General features: G+C 26.4%; 1 protein-coding gene across 1 annotated transcript in view; it reads right to left on the bottom strand.

Moving 5' to 3' along the window:
* LOC100200618 (laminin subunit alpha-3) overlaps nt 1-13,436 on the bottom strand; it is a 59,663-nt gene extending 46,227 nt beyond the window's left edge. The window contains exons 1-8 of the mRNA XM_065787791.1: nt 12,865-13,436; nt 7,436-7,672; nt 5,859-5,924; nt 4,934-5,038; nt 3,878-4,085; nt 3,526-3,735; nt 3,313-3,447; nt 791-931 (exon numbers count right to left, since the gene is read on the bottom strand). Coding sequence (XP_065643863.1) covers nt 791-931; nt 3,313-3,447; nt 3,526-3,735; nt 3,878-4,085; nt 4,934-5,038; nt 5,859-5,924; nt 7,436-7,672; nt 12,865-13,230 — 1,468 coding nt within the window. The 5' untranslated portion in view covers nt 13,231-13,436. The remainder of the gene's footprint in view (nt 1-790; nt 932-3,312; nt 3,448-3,525; nt 3,736-3,877; nt 4,086-4,933; nt 5,039-5,858; nt 5,925-7,435; nt 7,673-12,864) is intronic.
* Between the last annotated feature and the right edge of the window lie 10,430 nt (nt 13,437-23,866).

The raw sequence follows: 23,866 nt of genomic DNA on the forward strand, positions 1-23,866 counted from the left end.
TCAAGACTATAAAATGGTTAATTTTAAATTAAACTTTCGTGTTTAAATATATAAATGATCGAAATTTGATTCACAGAAATTTAGTTTTAAGCTATGGTAAGTTTAAGACCATTGCAAACTTCAAAAATTTAAGTCAAATTTTTTTAGCAAATACCCATAAAAACCAGTAAAACATAAAAGGCTTATACAAGAGTTTCTCATGGTGTTTAGAGCCAACATGCCCACACACTTAGAACAAGATGGTTTATCTTTTTAATTTCAATTTTATAAATGAATTTATATATTTTTTAAATTCAAAGAACAAAACTATATAACTTTCTTTTGTGTAGTAACCATGAGAATAGGTATTTCATCATTATCATATAGAACTTTTATCCACATTTATAAAGTTTATAATAACTAATAATTTATATGATTGATACATAATAATTGTTTTATTTATAAATATATGATAATATATATGTGATAATATTATTATATATGCAGTATATCAGGGTGATAGCCAATGGCACTGCATGTAACGCAGAATTCCCAATAGGTTTAAAATTCCCAAAATTCCATGATTTTTTTTTTTAAGTAATAAGACAATATCAATAAAAATTCCCAATATTTAGTATAATAATAACAATAAATATTCCTAATATCAAAAAAACGCGGTAAAAAATATATTCCTGGCCAACACCCTGTATATGCAACAGTATTTATCCAACTATACCAAGTAAAATATAATGATAAAACAAATAAAATATTAAATGGAATGAAAATAAAATTTATTTTAAAAAAATCTCACGCTGACAGCTAGGAAAACCAAAATAGCCTGGCAAACATTCATCACAAAACTTGCCACCAAATCCACGCTTACATTGACAACCAGTCTCTGGATTTAAAGCACATTGGCCATCTAGTGATCCTTTGACATTACACTCACAAGCTAAAAACGTCAAAAAATAAATTTATATGATAAAAATTTAAAATTATGTAATGTTACTGTAACAAAGGTACAAATGAATTTTGCCAAAACAAGTACCCTGCGTTAAAAAAAATTGTAAATTTATATTTGTTTAAGTCAATACATTTATTGAAGTCTTAAAGTCACAACTTGTGATGTACCATCGGCTAATGCCGATTGTGGCTAATAATAGGTTTAATGTATTTATTTAAGGGTATTATAATAATATTAAGGGTTTAAATTACGTATTTAATATGTTCCTATTCATCAGAAGTGATTCGACCTATTAGCCTATGCTATTGGTAACCAGCAACCGATTAATCGGCTAAACCATTGGCCGATTAATCGGCCGATGGCATTGGTTGATTAATCGGCATTGGCCGATGCATCGGTATTGACTATTAAGCCAAACTAAACAGGTGCATAGGCACACCTTATATATGCAAGATGCATACCTAATATTAAGATATTACCTTTATATGCATACATTAAACTCTATAATTAGCCTTAATCGGCCTTTGCCGATGGCACATCACTAGTCACAAGATTAGAACAAACATTGTTAAGTCACAAGATTATTTTTATTTTTAATCTAACTTATTCTAAGTCTAGTAACCTTGTTTTAAAATATCTTTTTTAAATTTATACAGTAACCAATAAACTTTTTGTCGACAACTGCAAAACAAATTTAGTTCAACTACTCTAAAAAGCCAATAAAATTTCGATAAATCTTTTTACATACATTTAAATATTTAAATTTATGTTGGTTTTAAAATTAAATATTTTTTTACTATTTTAAATTTTCTATTAACAATTGTTGTTAGCACAAGCAGTAATTTTATTTGTTTAACGTTACATAAACTTTCTTTTGCAACTTAAGAAGGAGATTAAAATGAATTAAATTTTAAAAAAATGAAGCATTTGTGTTATATTGTATGTTGTTCTTACAAAAGAACTGTATTATAATATGTTACACTCTAATATAGAATTATAACATGTTACACTTTAATATAGAATTACAACATGTTACACTCTGATATAGAATTATGATTAAAAGACCTAACCACTTCTAGAATATTTTTTTATTTAGTACTATTGTTATCTTTTTTATGAGAATCCAAATACAAATAAAAGTTTACCACATATAACTAATAAATCTATATTTTTTTTTTTTTTAATTCACCTCCCAAAAGGCCCAGAAGGCCACGACAAACGAGGAGGCTACTTAATTGTGGTTATAACCCTCTCTCAACTCTATAACTCTGAAACACAAACCTTGACGAGCAAGGCCGCTGCGCGGAAAAACAAGTTGAGAGTGGTACTACCAGGGACCTGGTGGGGATTGTACTCGGAACCTCTCGCTTATGAAGCGAGGCCTTAACCACTACATCACTACCGCATAATTAGGAAAGTTAAAGAATTACTTATACTTATTGAGAAAATATTTGCAAGCACTACAAAATAATAATAAGGCAACTGCACTTGACTTGAAACACACCAGAAGGAACAAATATTTCCGTACCTGCCTGGATCCAAAAGGTTACATTAGAGTCACATTTATGCGCCTTTCATGAAACTTTCCTAATATTCTAATATATAGATGAGTTCTATTCCTAATATACAGGCGGGTCCCTAATATTCTAAAAAAAAATTCTTTAAAAACATATTGAGCTGGTTCTTAAAAGAAGGGAAATTTTATAAAACATCCAAAAACAATAATCATTTTTTATAAAGATTACTAGTTTAAATTTCATGGCTTAAAAACTGTTATATAGGCCAAACTACTTGCCACCTCAAAAAAAGAATGATTGAACGAGGAGAGTCAAAACTCACACATATACAAACATCTCCATGCAAATAATAATTGTTTCTCAATACTGGTACAACAAAAAAAAATTTTAATTTCTTGCCGCCTTTATAGTGGTTTCTTTCATGTAAATATGAAAAAAATAAAAAGACATTGAATGGGATAAAGCAAAAATACTTAAAGTGGAGGTTAAAAATTTTGATAGAAATGTCTGTGAAGCCTTGGAGAAACAATAACACCAATGTTCTCCAATGTACGTGGTATAAACTTAGACAATGGACAATATGTTAAACAAATTTTTAGACTTCATTTTTTTCATATTTACATAAAAGAAACCATTATAAAGGTGAAGTGAAATTTTAAAAAAATTTTTGTTGTTATATATATATATATATATATATATATATATATATATATATATATATATATATATATATATATATATATATATATATATATATATAATATACAGTAAATTACATATGTAAATTTTTAAAGATAATAAAATGAGGCTTTAAAAAAAACCAAATAAAAGTTCTGAAAATATAAATCTTACGTATGCACTTAGGGTATGAGTGGAAACCATTGTTACACTCTTTACAAAATCTTCCAGTGTACTGTGGCTTACATTCACATTGCCCTGTTCCTTCTGCACATAATCCAGTTGAGAACTGTGTATCACAGTTGCAAGCTAATAATAAAAGATTTTTGCTTTTATAAAAGTGCCATATGAATTTTTTTTTTTTAATTAATATTCCAGGTCACTAACCTTGACAAGTGTTTACATCCGTTACTTTAACACCAGATGGTCGATAGAAAAATGGCTTACACTTTTCACAATTAATTCCATCTGTATTATGTTGACAATTTTTACATACCCCACCACCAGAATAAACTCCATTGATATCAAGACTAAGTTTTCTTTGTTCTATATCTTCATTATACTCACAATCTTCTGTGTGTTCATGACAGTTACATTCTAAAAAAGTTTATTTAATATTATTTATTACACATCAAATATTTAAAATTAATATTTAAGAAAAAATTATATATTATATATTACACATAACTTTTTATGTATTTTTTTGTATATTAAAAAAAAAATCATTATTATTATTTACTTTCACAAACAAAATCATCTTTATCTCTACGAGTGCGCCATTTTTTTTGAACGAAACCAGGCTTACATTCTTCACAACGAGGTCCATATGAATTGTATTGACAATCACATTTATATTGACCAATCACATCAGTTGGTCGACACTCATCACTAAACCCATTACACATACACCTCCCACCAATTGAAATATCTTTAATTGAATAGTAGTACTAAGTAATGAAATCAAACATAAATAAATAATCTTCACATTAATTTATTATTAATAACAGATATGCACTTATACATACTTACATACATACATACATACATACATACATACATACATACATACATACATACATACATACATACATACATACATACATACATACATACATACATACATACATACATACATACATATAAACCACCAAAATATGGTTTTTAAAATAAAATGAGACTAAATTTCCTATCATTAGCTTAAAAATTATTATCAGGGATTACCCAAGAAAAAAAGCATAATTATATAAAAATTTTAAAATCTTTTAAAAAACTTTAAAAATAAATTATTTTACATAAAAATTATCAGATTTAATTTTAATGCATGAAAAATATTAATGCACTTTTTCATTTTTTAACAAAAAAAATGAATATGCTAATTATTTTAAAGGGTTTTTGTTGTTAATTTTTTTTAAAAAAAAAGCTTATTAATATTAATAATTATTATTTTCAAAATACTCATATATAAATTAGCTTCTTTTTAAGCATATTTTATGTTTATGTAAAAAAAAAAAATTTTTTGATAACATTAAAAATTTATCAAATCTTAAAGGGCCTTAGACAACCCCTGATAATTTTTAAAAGCTAATATTTGAAATCTGGTATCATTTTATTATACAGAAAACATTTGATGGGATTAAAATTTTTTTTTTTCAAAATGTTATTTTAAGAACCACCCTAGTATATGTTACATATAGCATATGCAATAATTTTCATCTTATATATAATAAGCTCCATAATTAAAGCTTAAAGCTACTTGCTGCCTGTAGTTATATACAAAATAAAACAAAATTTAAACCCTTCTAGTAACAGTTGGATCTTGCAAAGAAAGTGGTAGTAAATCATCAAGAAGTGTTTTAATATCCATGAAACGAAAACGTATGTTGGAAGCACTAGTCCATTCCTATAAAAATATGTAATAATCTGTTAAACTATTAAAACAACAGAAATAATTGATACAATTATTTTTTACTATTAAAGATTAAATAACTACTTCATTACATTTCTTATTGGTTTCTATTTGTAACTTATTATTTTCACTCTTTGTTCTGTAATTTACTTTATAGCTTTTTTTATACTATTGAACAACATACTTATTTTTAATTATATACAATATAAAAAGTTTGTTAAACAAATATATTGCTCTGAAGTAATGCAATTTTCAATAGTTAATTTAAATTATATAAAAATTTTTCAAAAAAGTTATTTCTATTATACTCAAACCATATATTTTAAAATAAAAATTGACCAATATTCTTTATTTTAAATACTTCAATGTTCTGTTTAAATATAAGCACCTGTTAAAATTAGCAACAACAAATAATGTTCCAAACCACATATTAACATACTTTAAATTATCTAATACACAATATATGTGATGTAACATTACCATCATCCAGAAATATAGAATAACTAGCCCTCAAAGGACAACAAAAATTACAAAAAGTAGCAGTCAGTTGGCAACCAGACAATTATTAGTTACAAAATTTTTATTAATAAAGATATTTATTAATAAAGCAACTTTATATAACCTAAAAAAATCTTTTGAATAATTTATAAGAATGTTTTTCTTATGGCAAATAATTAATTTTTTTCTTCAAATAAACACAACTATTGATGAAAATGGACATGAGCCTGATGTTGCGCCGATAAATTTTAAAATCCTGGGATTATTAATTATTAAATTTTGTATTATATAGTAAAACTGTTATAATTGAACTTACCTGAAGTGTTTTGCTGTATGAAAAATTTGAAGCACCTGGTCTTCCATTAATTAAGGATATATGAATCTGTAAAAAAAAATATCTAGTTTTCTTACAACCTATTATCCTCAACATATACACATTATTAAATTATACAAAGCTTGAACAAACACATATGAATATATCAAAAAAGGAGATACATGCATATATATATATATATATATATATATATATATATATATATATATATACATATATATATATATATATATATATATATATATATATATATATATATATATATATATATATATCAACCCTTGGAATTAGGGTCAACATTCGGCAATGCCGACCTAACTGCCGACCTGAAAGTGTCTATATATATATATATATATATATATATATATATATATATATATATATATATATATATATATATATATATATATATATATATATATATATATATTTATATGTATATATATACACTTATATGTTGTCTGAAAATTTTCTTCTATATTTTGTTGACAAAAAGTAAAAGTTAAAATGCAAGACCGGATTTTTTTTTTTAATTAATTGATAGACTGCCTGCCCCAACCAAACCCTCAGTCGATGTAGCAGCACTCCCTTGCGAGTCAGGCTAAAAGATAGTAGATGTAGCAGCACTCTGTTGTGAGTCAGGCTATTTGTCAGTCGATATAGCAGCACTCCCTTGCGAGTCAGGCTATTTGTCAGTCGATGTAGCAGCACTCCCTTGCGAGTCAGGCTATAAGGTAGTCGATGTAGCAGCACTCTGTGTATGATTTACAGTAAAAAAAATTAAAATAAAAACATTTTATTAAAAAAAACAAAAATAAAAACATTTTAATAAAAAAAATAAAAATAAAAACATTGTTTATATTGTTAAAAACATTCAGAATGTTTTGAAAAACATTTCAATTAAATTTGCGTTTTTGCGGCTTTTTTAAAAAATGATTAATTTGTAACTAAATTAATGGTTTTTACTTTCTGACAACACGAAAATGTTGGACGAAAGTCAAAAGTAATTAAAAGTGACGTATGTGTTGGCGTAAGAATCACTTTTTTTCTTCCACTCTTCCCAAAGACAACAAACTATAGATCTATATATATACATATATATATATATATATACATATACATATATATATATATATATATATATATATATATATATATATATATATATATATATATATATATACATATATATATATATATATATATATATATATATATATATATATATATATATATATATACATATATATATATATATATATATATATATATATATATATATATAAATATATATATATATATATATATATATATATATATATATTTATGATTATAAAAAATGTATAAAACATCAAGAGCAACTGAAAATAGTTATTAGCATAAGCTTTAATAAATAGATTGACTAAGGATCTTAATCTTTTTCTGAAAATTAAAGGTCAACACTCATAAGTATCAAAAGTACTTAAAAGTGCCAACTTTCATATATATGATAATATTAAAATCAATCATTATTTAAATTTTTAATATTTTTATATTAAATAGTTTTTAAAATAAATAACCTCTCCATTCTCGAAAGGAGGAATTGATGAATACTCTGTAGAACAAATTACAGTATCATCACGAACAATTGGTAAATATGGATCAATTCCAAAATAACTTTTACACTCTGAAGAACTTGATGCAAAATGATGCCATGGAGTGTAAGTTTTTCCGCCATCACTTGATCTTTCAAGGGACCAAACACCAGGTCTTGGAGAGTTGGCTGATTTGATAATAACATATGCAACATGAAATAACTAAAACAAAATGATAAAATAATTAAATCAAATCAAATTTTAAAATTAATACAATTAAAAGTATTGATTAATAAGCCAGTAAAATTTAGTAAAATTAGGAAAATAGACACCTGTGACTAAAAAAGAGCCTATATACTCAGAGAGCAGTCATATGTGGGATTGTTTTTGATTGGATATTCGATTTTTTTGGTTTTTGACGCCATGTTTTTGCCCAAAAAAACTAACTGCAAGTGAACTTGCTACTAAATTTTTGTTAAATATTTGTAAAAGCTTATAAAAACTAAGATGAATGTAATAAAAATTCATGAAAAAGAATGTGGTTTAATTCTTGATGAAATGACAATAACTGAAAGTGTTAACTAGGATACATATCAAGCTCATACCATGGAATTGTTAGATTACCTTAACATTATGGCCAAGCTAACCATACTTTAGTTTTTATGCTTAGAGGAATATCTATGAGATATAAACTGTAACATATTCTTATAGTGAAAGTTCTGTTTATAAATTATAGATTCAAAATTCCTTTACAAGTTTGTTGACATTCTTAATATGGATTTGAGTTACAGCTAACAACAATTACAGCTAAGATACAAAAAAATATATATACTTCTATCACTAATTAAAGATTCAAAATTCCTGCACTAACTTGTTGACATTCTAAATATGAATTTGATTTATAAACTTATAAACTTAGCATCTTATAAACTTCACTTATAAACTTAGTATCTTGATGAAAAACATTTTAACAAAACAAAAGTATCAAGAGTATTATATTGTAATAAATCATAATGTAAGTTGCGGATAAAAATTTATTGCAAATAAAAAAAGATGATTCTATACTTACAACTGTCTGATTTAACTGAATTATTGATAAATGGTTTATATTTATGACATCACAAAACCCTACTATGGGTTTTAGTACAAAAAATTGCTAAATTTACAAAGAAACAAAAGCTTTTTTCAATGAAATTATAGAGGTACTCTATGGATTATATGTATTGAGCCAAAGTAGAAAACCAAGGTGGAAACTTATTCCATTTGGTGTTATTTTGTCAACAGCCAAATATTCTTCTTGAAAAAAAACCTTTTAATATGAAATTGTGATTTACCCAAAACTACTAAAAAAATATTTATAACTGGTACATTCACAAAACAAGTAATTCCTTCAGCTTTTCAATACAAAAACATCACATTATCAAATTGCAGTTACAATACCATAGTATAATGACCATCAATTCTTATTGTGCTTCCTTGACTTAGTTATTAGAAAGGTGCACAATCCACACAATATTAATATTTAGATCATTTTATCCATAATTTGTCACCAAAAAGAATGGTAATTCTTTAAGAGAAAGTCGATTGATGAACAAATTAAAACTGATGAACAAATTAAAAGTTTAATCATAATTCTCATTAATTTTAATCGAAGCTTGAAAACAGGTTTAAAAAATTCAGACCTGTAATATTTAGCCTTAAGAAGAAAAAAAAATGAAGTAAACAAATTATTTTGAACTTGACAGCAAGATTATGACAATGCGTGCATTGGCTTTGAAAGAATAGATTCACCAAAAATTAATTTATAAAAAAATTGTAAGACTTTTGTCAGGTCTAAACTTTTGTTTAGTTACTTATAAATTACAAGTAAAAAAAAACATAAAATATTTAAATTTTCAAAACAAATTTGCGTTTAAAACATTTTGTTTTGCAATTATTTCACTTGTCACGCGCTAATTTGGCAAAAACATGGGTTCCGTTTTCCGTATGTCCTCTCTCTGACTATATTGGCTTTCTTACCATACGTAAATATAAATTTTGAAATAAATTTGTTTTGAGACACCGAGAAAAATTCCGAGAAATTACTTCGAGAATCAAAAAAGGTAAGTGACGAATTTCGGGCAGTTAAGTAAAAACGAACTAAATTAGTAAATCAAAAAAAATTCTTTTTTCAAATCCATGCTTTATGCAAGCAGAATTCTATTGGGCCTAGAAATTCTTTTTTTGTTATCTTTTGTAGAAGGAAAAACTACTGTTACGTTTTTAAATTTTTTTTTTATTAATTCAGTGTTCTTATGGGGAAATACAAATTAAATTTTTGTTAACTTAATTAACTTTTTGTGGTCAAATTTTTCCATTTCCTTGTATTGTCATCGAAAATGATTAAGTGTGCAAAATTTGAGCAAAATTAATTGAGAAAAAAGCTTTCAAAAATTGATTTCAAATTTTGTGGCACACAAACATATATATATAGAAAGTAACCTTTTATAAAGCATGGAAAAAAAGTAGCGCGTTTTAAATTTTTGTTTTTTAACTTAATAACTTAAGACTTAAAAAACAATAGGTTTTGAATCGCTGCGCTTTAATGTCTTCGAAACTGCAAATAATTTGCAAATCAATGATTTTTGTGACGTAATACGCAATTCATATCAAATAAATAAAATGTATGGGGAAATACAAATTAAATTTTTGTTAACTTAATTAACTTTTTTTGGTCAAATTTTTACATTTCCTTGTATTTTCATCGAAAATGATTAAGTGTGCAAAATTTGAGCAAAATTGGTTGAGAAAAAAGCTTTCAAAAATTGATTTCAAATTTTGTGGCACACAAACATATATATATAGAAAGTAACCTTATATAAAGCATGGAATAAACGGCTTTTAGGAGAATACGGATGTTAACTTTTATCAGACAATTATTTTATCTACAAAATAGTAAGTTTTTTGTAGATGATGTCCAGCAGGTGTGCATATTAGTGGACTAAGCTTTGAAAAGTTGAAAAAATGAAAATATAGAATACGTTTTGGAGAGAAACCCCGAAAAGAAGGGGGGGGGAATCCCGAAAGATATTGAGAAAAATTGAAATACTCATTAGATTGGTGGAATGTAAAAGAACAGAGTAACATTTTTAAGCAAACTCTAGAAAAAAACATTCCATATGATTTCTATTCTTCCTTTCAAACTTTAAACAATTTTTTACTTTTACCTTGTAAAGATATTTACAGCAGGTGATTAAGAAAAATAATAATTATAATAGTAATAATTTGGGAAACAAATAAACTATATTTCTTTTGTTTATATGTTTTCAATTTGATTAGCACAATTTAGTGCAAATTAACAAAGAAAAATTTAGTTTCGTGCATTTTTTTAGATGATAAATTTAGCAGATTTATTCAACAAGATTAGATAATTTAAATACTTTTGTGTAAATTATTTTTAGGGATTAAATATCTAGCTTAGAAGCCTGTTTTGGAATTTAAAATAAACTTGGGACCGGGGGCTAAATAAGGGTCTCAGTGATTCAGCTTTTTCAACTTTATAAAGGATTATAAAAAACGTTAAAGAATAAACAACTTGATTATTATCATTTTGATTTCAAATATTCAACTCATTTTTCACCATCACGTCAAGTTGTTAGGAACTTTTTCCCAAATACTAAAGAATTGAACCCAAATATCTTTACAACTTGACGTGATCGTGAAAAATGAGTTGCATATTTGAAATCAAAATGAGAAATGCTATACAAAAAACAAATTGTTTACTCGGCACCAGAGAAAAAAGATTTTTTTTGTTAACCTGTGTTATCTATAAAACAAAATAATATATAAAACCGAAACTAAAGACATATTTTTCTTTATTAACTTTTCTACTTAAAGTTTAAAAAAAAAAGAAAAAAAGTCTTCTTGATCCTTCTCTTGATCCCACAGTGTTTCCAACTTTATACTAATCAAAAACAGTAAAAAAATTTAGAGTACAAAATTGAATTATTTTGATTAATCTGTATTTGGAATTTCAACTTATTGTTGAAAATCAATAAAAAATACGGGGTTTTTTTTCGAAATATTTTTGTGTATGTATTAACATCTTTTAAAAACCATTGTTGTACAAATATCCAATAGAAATTGTTGTACAAATATCCAATAGAAATTGTTGTACAAATATCCAATAGAAATTGTTGTACAAATATCCAATAGAATAATGTTACAAAAAAGTTTGTTTTGGGTCGAATATTCTAAAATTTTAACTTAAATTATTTTTTACGCGTAAAAAATAATTTAGGTTAAAACTTTAAAATATTTTTTACAAAAGTAACGCGCGCATAAAAGTGTATTCAGGCTTTGTACGCGCTAAACCTGCGTATGAAAAATATTTTTTAAATCATCATGATGATTTTTAAAAAAACACTACATCCGTAATTTTACCTGCAAGAAAAATTTCGGCGCGGATGTAGTAGTCTTTCTAGTACTGTATCAGGTAATTGGTTTAAACTATTTTTATTGGAATTTTTTTTAGATATCCAAGATAAAGAAGATAACTAATTTTTTGTAAGAAAAAATAATTTTCAACATTTTAAAAGTAGAAACAAAAATCTGATTAAGGGTTTTACACTGTACTTTTTGTTGAAAACTAAGAAAACTACTTTATTCAATTTGTTTTTGTAAAATTTTGATAAAAGCCCATTAAAACAACATTTATTGATTTATACTTGACCCAAACCCTTAGTCGATGTAGCAGCACACACCATGATCATTCAAAAACCTAAAATTTTGTTATTAAAAATTTGCTGAAGAACTGTTTTTTTTTGGCCCAATTAGTAATTTCATGTTTACCTGACTTTTGTTTCAAACCGGATTTGGAATACATGGTTACGGAAGTATCACAAATTACTTATTAGAGTAAAATTATTGTTGGACTAAAGTCTTTTAGTTGTGTATATAAGAATCAATATCACATTAAACTTGTGAATTTTTGACTGTCTCTGCTACTAATAAACCTCTATCACAAATTAAAAGTATTTCTAAATTATTTTTTTTTATACTTGAAATATATTTTGTTTAATATAACATATATATTAGAATTTCTCTCTTCTGCTCAAAATAAGGATGCAGTCTCCGTCGGAAGGTAGAAGATTTTTAAATGTCTCATTTAAAGAAATAAAAAATAAGAGATTTTTGTAAACTAATTAGCTTAAACCTAAAGATATTTTAATTAAGTTATGTTTTATATTTTTCTAAATTATAAATTACATTTCTATAGAAAGAAAAAATATAAAAATCAGTTAAAACTTTTTTTTATTTTTCTACAGTGCTTAACAATCATTGGACATGTAAAGAGTAGAAAATTTCAAAATCTAAAGATATAATTTATAATTTATGGTTATAAAAAAAATTAAAGATTTAAAATAATCAAAAACCTGTCCTAAGTCGATTGTTACATTGACTTGCTTGTATTTTAAGGATCTAGATAAAGGGGGTGACTGCCACCATCTATTTGATCCATCATTGGCATTTCTAATATTGTGATCTTTTGAATCTTTCCCATCAGAGCTTCCAATATCACCAGGCACACAATGGCTACAGCTTAACCCTTTAATTCCAAATTTACCGGGTATTCCTGCTAATGTACAGTAAAGTTCACCAGGTTCTCCTCTAGGTGGATTGTAGTCTTCACCACAAGTTGCAGATGCTGTAATTGACTTTCCTTTAGCAATATCAAAATAAGCTGGTTCTAAAACAGTTTGACTAAAAACTACATCCAGTAGAATAAAAATTAGCAGCATTTCTGTTTATTTATCTTTGCAATATTTTATTTTCATTGAAACTGAATATTTTTGCATTTACTTGTTCCCTTAAGTTTCTTTTAAATCAATTAAGTGAATATAATAATGCTGCGTTGTTAAGAAAATTTCACTGGTGTAGAATTTCTTTGACAAACCCTTTGTCATATTGTTTTAAACAGTTGACTTAGTAAAGTCATGTTTTTTTTAAAATAAACAATCAAGCACAAAAGATTATGTCACAAAAATAACATCGGTTACTCCCTTGAAAAGAATTATATAAATACAGTCAAATGAAAAAAATTAAGGTGATTGACTAACATGTTTTTCCGGTTAGATATTAATTGACATAGTAACCATTGATTTTAGTTTTTTTTTTTATTTATTGTTCTGATATCATTAAGTAAATTTACGTTGAGTCTGTCTTGTTTAATAGACCAACTGTTATACTAAATTTATAACTATAATAAAACAATTTTACATTGCGCAATAAACCTTAATACAGTTTATTTGATATTGGTCAAATATTTATTATATATTATTAGTATATACAGATTTAAAATTTTGATAATAGCTTTTGGTTATGATTGTGTTAGACATTTATTTTGTATGAATGCCTAGCATAGTTTTCACAGGTCGTCATTCAAATGCGTTAGACCAGGGATAATCTATTCACGGAATCTTGTTGACCCAATTTTTGTAAAATAATTGATTGTTAACCCAATTTTTGTAAAATTTTTTTAAAAAAAAATGAAGACCAAGATAGCAGATAGTAGCTCAGTATAAACACATGGGTTGAAATACTGGTTGGAGTAACATGCTGATGCCCATATATTGGCAATAAAATTGCAAACAACTTGATGGTGATGTATGGTACGTGATGGTAGGATGGTATTAGAAAGTACCTCAGAATAGAAAATTTAGCATGTGTGTTTTATCTAGCAGAATGCAAGAAGCAGGGGCAATTCTAGAAATAAAACGAAGAGGGGGGATTTTTAAAAATTACCAACTGCTTTCTAAATAAAAGAAAAAAGTCCTCAAAACTAAAAATCACCCAACTGAAATGTGTCAAACACCCGACACTAGCCGACTATATTGCTCAAAAAACCGACTATAATTTGAAAATCGCATTCTTTTGAGGGTATAATATCCCTCCCTACACACACCTATAGAATCTCCCCTGGCAACAAAAGGAACTTATTTAAAAGAATGTATAGAAAATTGTATGGTCTCTCATAAAACTTGTATGCTTAACACAACTCAGATAAGAACTTGAAATTATCTTTCCAAAAAAATTTTTCGTAAAAGTTACATTTTTTGTTTGTTTTGTAACTTTTTACCATCGAAATAAAGGCAGGAACTGCTATCATCACACTTTTTAATACTTTTATTTTAAAAATCATTTTCTTACTATTTTAATAATTTGCCTTCAAGTTTCACTTTATGATGATTTATTTATAATTAGTTGTTGCCAGGGTCTTCATCACTTGATACGTCATTTACATCATTAAAACACTGCTCACATGATAATTTGTTTAGTCTGCAGCATTTTAACAGATTAATTAACAAAAGAGTTTTGAAATGTTGTGTAATCTTTTAAATTAATCTAATTTAATGCAATTATTTGGCAACATTGCATAACCAGTTTAACAATACAAAAAATTCATCTGCTTTTTTAGAATCAAAATTCGTTAACATATCCTCCTCAAACATTCTTTCTTTTTCTTGAGGTGATTGGCATAACTTTTCAACAAACTTAATTATAAAAAGCTGAAGTGTTGCTTTTTGTTGCTTGACCCGTTATATGTAAGTACTTTTGATCTGTACTAAAATCTTTTCTATCAACGCTGGATAATTAATCTCTTTTGATAGTTTGAAAACTGACAATTGGCATTGATAAATCGAAGCTCTCTAATAATTTTTTGATCGTAACACTAAATAAATTAGTTGCTAAACGCCGTTCGAAAAAGATGAAGCGGGGTAATGTTTGCCTACCTAAAAAAGTTGCATGGTTGATATAAAATGAAATGTGGGATATTTTAAGCTATAAATATACAGTCATTTTAGCAATACGTTTTATATTACCAAATATTTTTATTTTAATAAAATTGCCTTGCAATACAAGACATATAAAAGTTTAAGGTTAGGGAAAGGTTAAACTTTTACCATCATTTCAATTTGATGCTTGCATAAACTAACATTTGGTACTTCTTAATATCCATATTTTTTTGCCTGTCAAGCTGCATCTGATAGATTCAGTAATTACAACCAAGTCACCAAAAATTGCTAAAAGTAAAGAAATCGTTAAATAAGTATAAAATTGTAACCAATATAGCTAAAAGTAATTGTAAAATAAACTATAAAAGTTAATAATAAGATTAATAATAAAGTAATATTTATCTCTTTTACATTAATTAATATTTTTACATATGGACGGTTAAGGTGGCACACAACCAAATAAAAGTAAGTTTTTTGAAAAAAATCAATTTTAGGATTTTTTGGTATTTGGATTCTATAATCATTCCTCCAACATATAATAAAAAATTATTCTCAAAAGTAATATAAAAGTTGATCTAATAGCATTTTAGTCGATGACAGTTTAAAAAAGTTTCCCTAACAACGCCTTAGCAACCACCAAACATTTGAATTTTTATGAATTCAAAACAGAAAAATCACAGACTTGATTTTAATGTGTTCTATGCAGACTCTTGTTAGTTTTCCGTTTTAAAAGTTATACTTCAAAACTTAGGTTAAGAACAGGAGTGCTTTTTGACTGGTAATGTTTGTCTTTTATGTTGAAACTTTTTCCTTACTTTGTATTAAGTTATATTAAAGTTGATTTTAATTTAGTTGAAATAAAAATTTTTTAAATGAATAAACAAGGAAATACAAGTAAAAGAAATTTATCAAGAAGAATAAAACGAAAATGGAATGGTGTTGTTGCGAATAAAAAATCTAGCATTTCATCATCTTGCACAAATCAAAAGATAGTAGCTGTTCTAGTGAAAGAAAAATTAAAAATAAACTGATTGAATACATTTGACTTTGAAAAAAATAATTTTTTTATTAACTTTTCAATTCTAAAAGAACTGATAGCTGAAACTGCATGCAATAACTGCTTTCAGCCATTAACTTTATCATATGTTGATTCCAGTAGAAAAGGATTTGCACATTTGTTGCAGTTAAAATGTGAACAATGCGGTTATATCAAAAGATTTAATTCATCAACCAAAACAGTAAATGCTAAATTGGATAAAGTAAAAGTTGTCACACTATGTGATGTTAATGTTTGTGCAATAATAGCTTTTCAAGAAATAGGCTGTGGTTACGGAGCTATAAAAACATTTTCATTTTGCTTAAACTTAAAAATCATTTCTGAAAATGGTTTTCAAAAGTTAAACAGAACTGTTGTGGTAGCTTATAAAAATGCTGCAGAGAAAAGTATGTTATTGGCAACTGAAGACTCTAAAAAATGACATTTCTCAGGACATACCATGTGTAAGAGTTTCAATTGTTAGTACAAAGCAGAAACGTGATCACAATTCATTGCAAGGTGTAGTTACAGCAATTTCTGGAGATAAATGCATAGATATTGAAGTTTTGTCTAAATACTGCATGAGTTGTAAAATGTGGAACAGTAAAAAGGGAACTCCCGAATATCAGTGCTGGAAACTTGATCATCAATGTGAAATAAATCACAAATTTTCATAGGGAAGTATGGAGTCTGCATAAGCGGAAACAATTTTTAATCGCTCAGTTAAAAAAAATAATCTAATTTATAAAGAGTTTCTTGGTGATGGTGACTCAAATCTGTACCAGATTTTACTGTACAGGATTTTGACATTACTCCAATAAAACTTGAATGTGTAGTTCATGTATGAAAATGATTGGGCACACGACTTAAAAATTTAGTCAAAGCAGACAGGTAACCTATCAGAAAAATGTATAAATTTTATGTAAAACTATTATGGCATGGCAATTCGTCAAAATGTATGCTATGAAAAAAGTAGTTTATGCTATTTTTTTTCATTTGACCAATTTTGAAAACCTGCAAATGCAACATCAGCTTTGTCCAAGAGGATGGAAAAGTTGGTGCAAATATTAAGCTCTTAATCATAAAAATTAGAAAACCAAAATTATGTATACCTATCTGTATTAAGAACCTTCTTTTACCAATCATCAAAGATCTTCAAGCTGATGATCTTCAAACTAAATTTTCATGGTACAACACAAAATGCCAATGAAGCTTTAAATTCAATTATATGGTCTCGCATACCAAAGCACACATTTGTGAGTAAGTCTACAATCGAAATGGGAACATACTCAGCAGTGCTACATTATAATGATGGTGCTAATGGTGTACTAGAAATTTTAAAGTACTTTGACCTGAATGGAATTGTCACATTAGCTTCATCATGTAAAATTGACACCAGAATTCAACATATGAAGTCAAAGTCAACGGTTAAAAGTAAAATGCAATGAAAAAAACTGAGAGCAGTTAAAAAAGGTTTCATGGATGATCAACAAGTAAAAGACACAATAGTTACATTCCCGATGGATTTTGATAATTTTTATGTTTTTAGTTTTTACTTTTTTAATTTTTTTCTTATTTTTGCTTTTTTAGCAATATGTCTTTTTTGAAACTTTGAAACACATTTTCTCACTAGCCAAATTATGCTTAATTATAAAATTTCAGGATTTGTTAATTACAGTATAATACTTCTTTTAACCCTCAGGTTTTTTTATGGAAAGCTATGAAAGATAAAATATTGTAGTTTAAAGTGCTGAAATTATTAATATTTTATATAAATATAAAAAGATTTTGTTAAAAATGCAATATTTTTTGAAATAATTTATGTAACAAAAATTCCCACGGTCAAACAGGGTAAAATATGCTTAGGAAACTATGTACAAAATTTTAGTTTGAGTTATGAAGGCAAAATCAAGTTATCAGGTTTTGAAGTTTTGCTTGAAACACAGCTTTTATAATGTATTTTTAACCATTGTGAATTTTTTTTTCAATAAAAAAAATTTTATATGCTTTTTTTTATTTAATTTTTTATATAAGTTTTTTTTCCTCAAAAAAAATTGTTAAAATTTATAATAATTAAAAAAAACCCTGCTTTCAGTATTGTGCCACCTTAAGCGCCAAACCAGCCTATGCAACAAAGTTGAAAAAAATTAGTTTATGTTAAAAAATGATTAATGTAGTGTTTCTTTGCAAACACCAAAATAGTATAATTAATATTTTTAAGTGCACTGAACTGCAATTACTTTTTAATTTTTTCGGTTCAGCGGCTTTTGTTAAAGACTTTAAACTTTGCGTCAAATTATCTCATTTCAATATATTCGTTGTATAGGCTGGTTTGGCGCTTAACCATCCATATTATTAGTAATACAAAAAAAAAACTCATCAAGTGTATATATATATATATATATATACACTTGATGAGTTTTTTGTTGTTATTTTATTTTTTTTATCAATTTCTATATTAATGAAATTTCTTGGAATGCAATATAAAAAGAATATCTTGCGTTGTTTATCCAATAAATCACAACTCATTGACTCCATGATAACATTAGATAATCCTGTTGTTTCAGAAAATACTCTCAATGAAATACTACATATAAAAATTATAAAAATATATTCCAATCATCTTAAAACTATAAACACATTTATGATCTACACAAATGTAACTATAAATATTCTGTATTTGAATAAAAGATTTCAATACATTAAACACGTTTAACTTGCAAAGGAATAAAACAAAATCATAAAGGAAGATTATCATTATTATTTGATGTCCTTTATGAGCTAAAAGGTAAAATGAAGATAACACAATATTGTGAGTTTTTTAATCTATAGATAAGTTATAATATATAAATATATTGCTACTTTTTAATGTAAGTTTAGTGCTTTAATATCTATTTATTATTACAAATTAGGTACAAAACTGTTTAAATGACTCTTGAATCACCTGGCACATCGTCAGGAAAAAAAAGATTGCAGTAAAATTGGAGGTCAGGTTTTATCAAGCGTAATTGAAAAAAAAACTTGAGTTTGCGCATACGTTGATTACATTGTTAAACTAACATCATTATTTAATCTAATTTTAACAATTAACTCACTCACGTCGCTTTTTATGTATGTAAAAATATTTTAAAAAACTGAACAAATGATAATGATGTTTTGCACAACCACTATTTCTGTTAGGAGCTTGCATTAGCCATCGCTTTATGGACCTTTCGACATCTGTATTACTTGCTCTTTTTTTATGTTTTCGAACTGCAACTGTTAAATCTAAAACAAGATATTTAGATGTGATTCACTTAATTACCTCAAAATAATTGTGTATTGATTTACTTACTGTAGATTATGCCAGGAATTTGTTTTAAATTTCCAAAGGCGATTCAAATATAATTATATTTATATCGCCTAATGATATAAATTATATTAAATGATATAAATATAATTATATTTATGTATTTATATAATTGTATAAATACATAAATATAATTATATTTTTATTATTTACTTATACTATAAATGATATAAGTATAAAATGAATAAAACAAAGTATAAATGATTTGAGATCCTCAAATCATACTATTAGTATAACATTAACAAGTCATACTTTTTTTTTTTTTTGAATTCGAACTTTCATGCTATATTTTTCTATACAATATTCTTATATCCGAAGATATTGTTGGCTCAGCATAGGAACAGCTACAAATAGTCATTAAGACTAAATTCAAAGGAGTGTCCGTTATTGACCAACATTTTTGCGTACCGAAGTACTACTTCGATGAGTTGGCGGTGGCAGGATTTGAACTCGTATCGTACAACAGTCCGGGTTTCAACGTTTTGTTTGACTTTCTAACCAATTGAGCTATCCAGCCACCAATATTTTGAAAGCATAGGTTATACATCATTTAAATATAACATTTTCCGAATGTGATAACAATATTCATTATTATTGTTGTTGAATGTTATGACAATATTCATTATTAAATAGTATAACCTATGATAGTATAACCTATATAATATAGCAAAACTTATGACAATATATTACATAACATCATAATATTTGGTTTTATTTTAAAAGTAAGTGAATGTTTTTTAAGAAGCTCAAATCATTTATACTTTATAATATAAAGTATAATAATTTTCAATAAAAAGTAATATGGAAACTGACTTTTGTTAAAAAATTGAAGATGGCGAGTCTTTATAAAAATAACGAATGCGCAAACTTAATTTTGTCTTTAATTTCAAACATGGTTTACGTCTGGAACAAGGTCGGCATGATCGACACATTCGGCCGATCGTAAAACGAACATGGTCAACCATTGGAATATGAACGGCATCACCGGGCAGTGGTACCGGTCATCAGCCCATGAATCCCATGCATGGACCAAGCATGGAATATTTTCTGGGAAAGCCAAGTCACATTATAGATAAGTACACATTATAGATAAGTACACCTTGGCTAGCAAGGTCAAAACTCTTGCTGTAAACCTAACCGAGTCACAACAATTAAAAACCATCCAAGCAACATAATAACCACTTACCAACTATAAACACATAACATTATAACACATCACAAGCATAGAAACATTTCATATATAATAGATGTTTACACACTTATAAAATATAAACCCATATAACCTTAACAGATATAAACACATATTAAACAACACATAAATATAATTAAATATATAAATTAAGAAAATACATAAATTAGAAACATTTACAAATACGACCTTTTATTTTCGATTTTATTACTGATTAGGCTGGTATTAACAGATTATAAAGATTTAAAAATACCTCATCGCGTGGTCAAAAATATAAAAAAAAATATTAAAAGGCCAAGTATGCTAAAAACTTCGTGTCAAACGCGCACGAAGAGGTAACAGCAGCGTTAAGTTCAGCAATAGTATATAGTGATTATAATTATGATAACGTAGCTGTATTAAAGAAGTCGAATAACACAAGTATTCACACTCGCACAATCAAATACCATAAATGAACTGAGAGAAATGATCTGTAACAATTGTATTCAAAATAGATACAATGCTAATTTGTATACTTTGTTAAGATTCCAGTGATATTGATGTCTTGGACTAAATTGCTTTAGCATGAACATGAGAAAATTCATGCAAAAGATTGATACTTATCCCTAAAAGGATTCCAAATACTGGACACAAAGTTATCATTTCAAGAAAATGGTTTCTTTATTTGTACAGCTTTAACTTTTTGTGCTACGATCTAAACACGAAAAGACCAAAATAAAGGTATTTTGGAAAATTTCACCTGACCCCTAATCATATTGCTGCTCCCAACCCAAACAATCAATCAATATAGCAGCGCTCTTTTGCGTTTTCTCCCTAAACCAGTCAATGTGTGTACTAAGCCCCTAACTCTTTTCTTGAACTTTATTCCCGTATTTTATTCGTTGAAAATTTCTGCGTTTTACCAATGACTACAAATATCATTAGTTTGTCGTTGTTTTTACAAAGCCTATAAAGTGTGTTTTCATTTGCAACGCATATTTTGTGTGTGTGTTCATTTACAACGCATATAAAATGTGTTTTCATTTACAACGCATATAACTTATTTTTGTTTTTAGGTCTCTTTGAAAATATGTCATATCATTATTAGCTGGTAAATATCAAAATAAGAGAAGTAACAAATAACAATCAAAAGTTTCTAAAGCTAAATTTTTTGTTGTTGTTGTTGGTTAGAACAGAGTTTTTTTTGTTGGTTAGAACAGAGCAATAGAAGTTTCTGATATACTGCAAAAGTTGGTTAGAACAAATAGAAGTCTCTAATATACTGCAAATGTTGGTTAGAACCAATAAAAGTTTTAAACTGCAAATTAATGAGCTTGACTCAGATGATTTGTAATGTGGTGATTTTTTATTTATTTGGGATTTTTATTCCGAAGAGGGACAGATTTGTCAAGGTCCGGGCCAAAATTTAGTATGGGGTCCTTTGCCTTTACGAATAAATGATAATGCTTTACCCAATTTACTGTTTTGATTAATGGCATAATTTTATCACTGATAAAATCAAATAAGAAAATTGTACAAAAAATAGTGTGCATTCAGCAATAGTGTCACTTTCTAAAGAAATAATGTCTGTTTATAAAATTTGATTGTGTCACTTTTGTACAAGAAATAAATCAAAAATGTGCTATCCTAGCTTTTTAGTTTTTCAGCGAAGCCATTGATGATATCACCAAATTTTATTTCTCTTATAATATCAACTTCAATACTTATAAGAGCCAGCTCAGTAACTCGTTCTTGAAGCATTGAAGAATGCAGCCTATTTTTGACCAATTTTATTTTACAAAACAATCTTTACGCCAATGAGCTTGCTATCATCAGCACAAGATAAATATGGAACACAATCTCAACGTTAGGGAACTTATTTAACATTAAGAAACCTTTCTTGCTCACGCCTGTTTATTCTTCATTAAGAAAGACACAAACGATATATAAAAAAAAACTTTTGCCATTTGGGAGTCATTGTATATCAATAATACCGTAATACAATATCATACCACGTATATCAATACATATATTAGGAATTTTCTTCACACCTACAATAAAACAAGTTTTAATAGTGGTATTTTAAACACGTTTTATATTTTATCATTTATAATTCATATTTTTATTATCAAATTTAGATTTAATTTAAAGCAGAAGGCGCAAAAGGCCATTTAAATAAATCAATCTTGCAATGTTGTTTTAATTTGACTCGATTAAGACTAACTTTTAATTTTCTCTCGATTTTAATAATTAGAGATATTTATATCTAGTAGTTGCGTAGTAGTCGTATTGTCAGTAGTCATTAAACAGTATCAAGGAAAATATAGAACAAATTATTTAAATATTTTTTCTATTAATATTGTTTAATAAAAGACGAGTAGTTTGACAATTCAAACAGAAAAACTAAAATTTAAAAACTAAGATTAAAAATTTAAAACTTATAACTATATATTTAATTATAACTTATTTAATTATTAATTATAATTATATTAAAAAAAAACTTATAACACATTTTTTGTAGTTGTAATTAATGTGCCGAAATTAGACCGTCAAAGTATGAAATGCCTTAATTGCCTTAATTGAGTATGCTCTTCTACATTTTCAAATTTGCTCCATGTTTAAATTTAAAATGAAGTTTCCACACTGTTCACCAAACTGTCTCGGGTAGATAGGATAGAATCTTTAAATCTTTGCAAGAAATCGAATATTAAGTAGCATTAAACTTTTTTCATGTTTTTAAAAAAACATCCGAAATAATATTAAATATTTATTGTTAATTTGTTAGTTTTTTTAGTTTGTCTATTGTTCCGGCCTTTATTTTTTTGTAATCATAATACTTTATATCATTTTTATCCGCAATATTATATATGAAACATTACGAGTTAATATCTTCTAAATAAATAGAAAGTTGTTAAAATAATACAGGTTATATCACATTTGGTTTTTGAATCAGCATTTAAATAGATCAAATTTAATATTGAATTAGCATTTGATAAGCAAACAAAAAGTGATTATTGTTTTTGAAATTTTTATACACTTTTACTTCATTTGAGACCCAGCTTTGATAATATTACCTTTGATAATATTA

This window comes from Hydra vulgaris, chromosome 01, assembly GCF_038396675.1.
Source record: "Hydra vulgaris chromosome 01, alternate assembly HydraT2T_AEP".
In the NCBI taxonomy this organism is placed as follows: Eukaryota; Metazoa; Cnidaria; class Hydrozoa; order Anthoathecata; family Hydridae; genus Hydra; species Hydra vulgaris.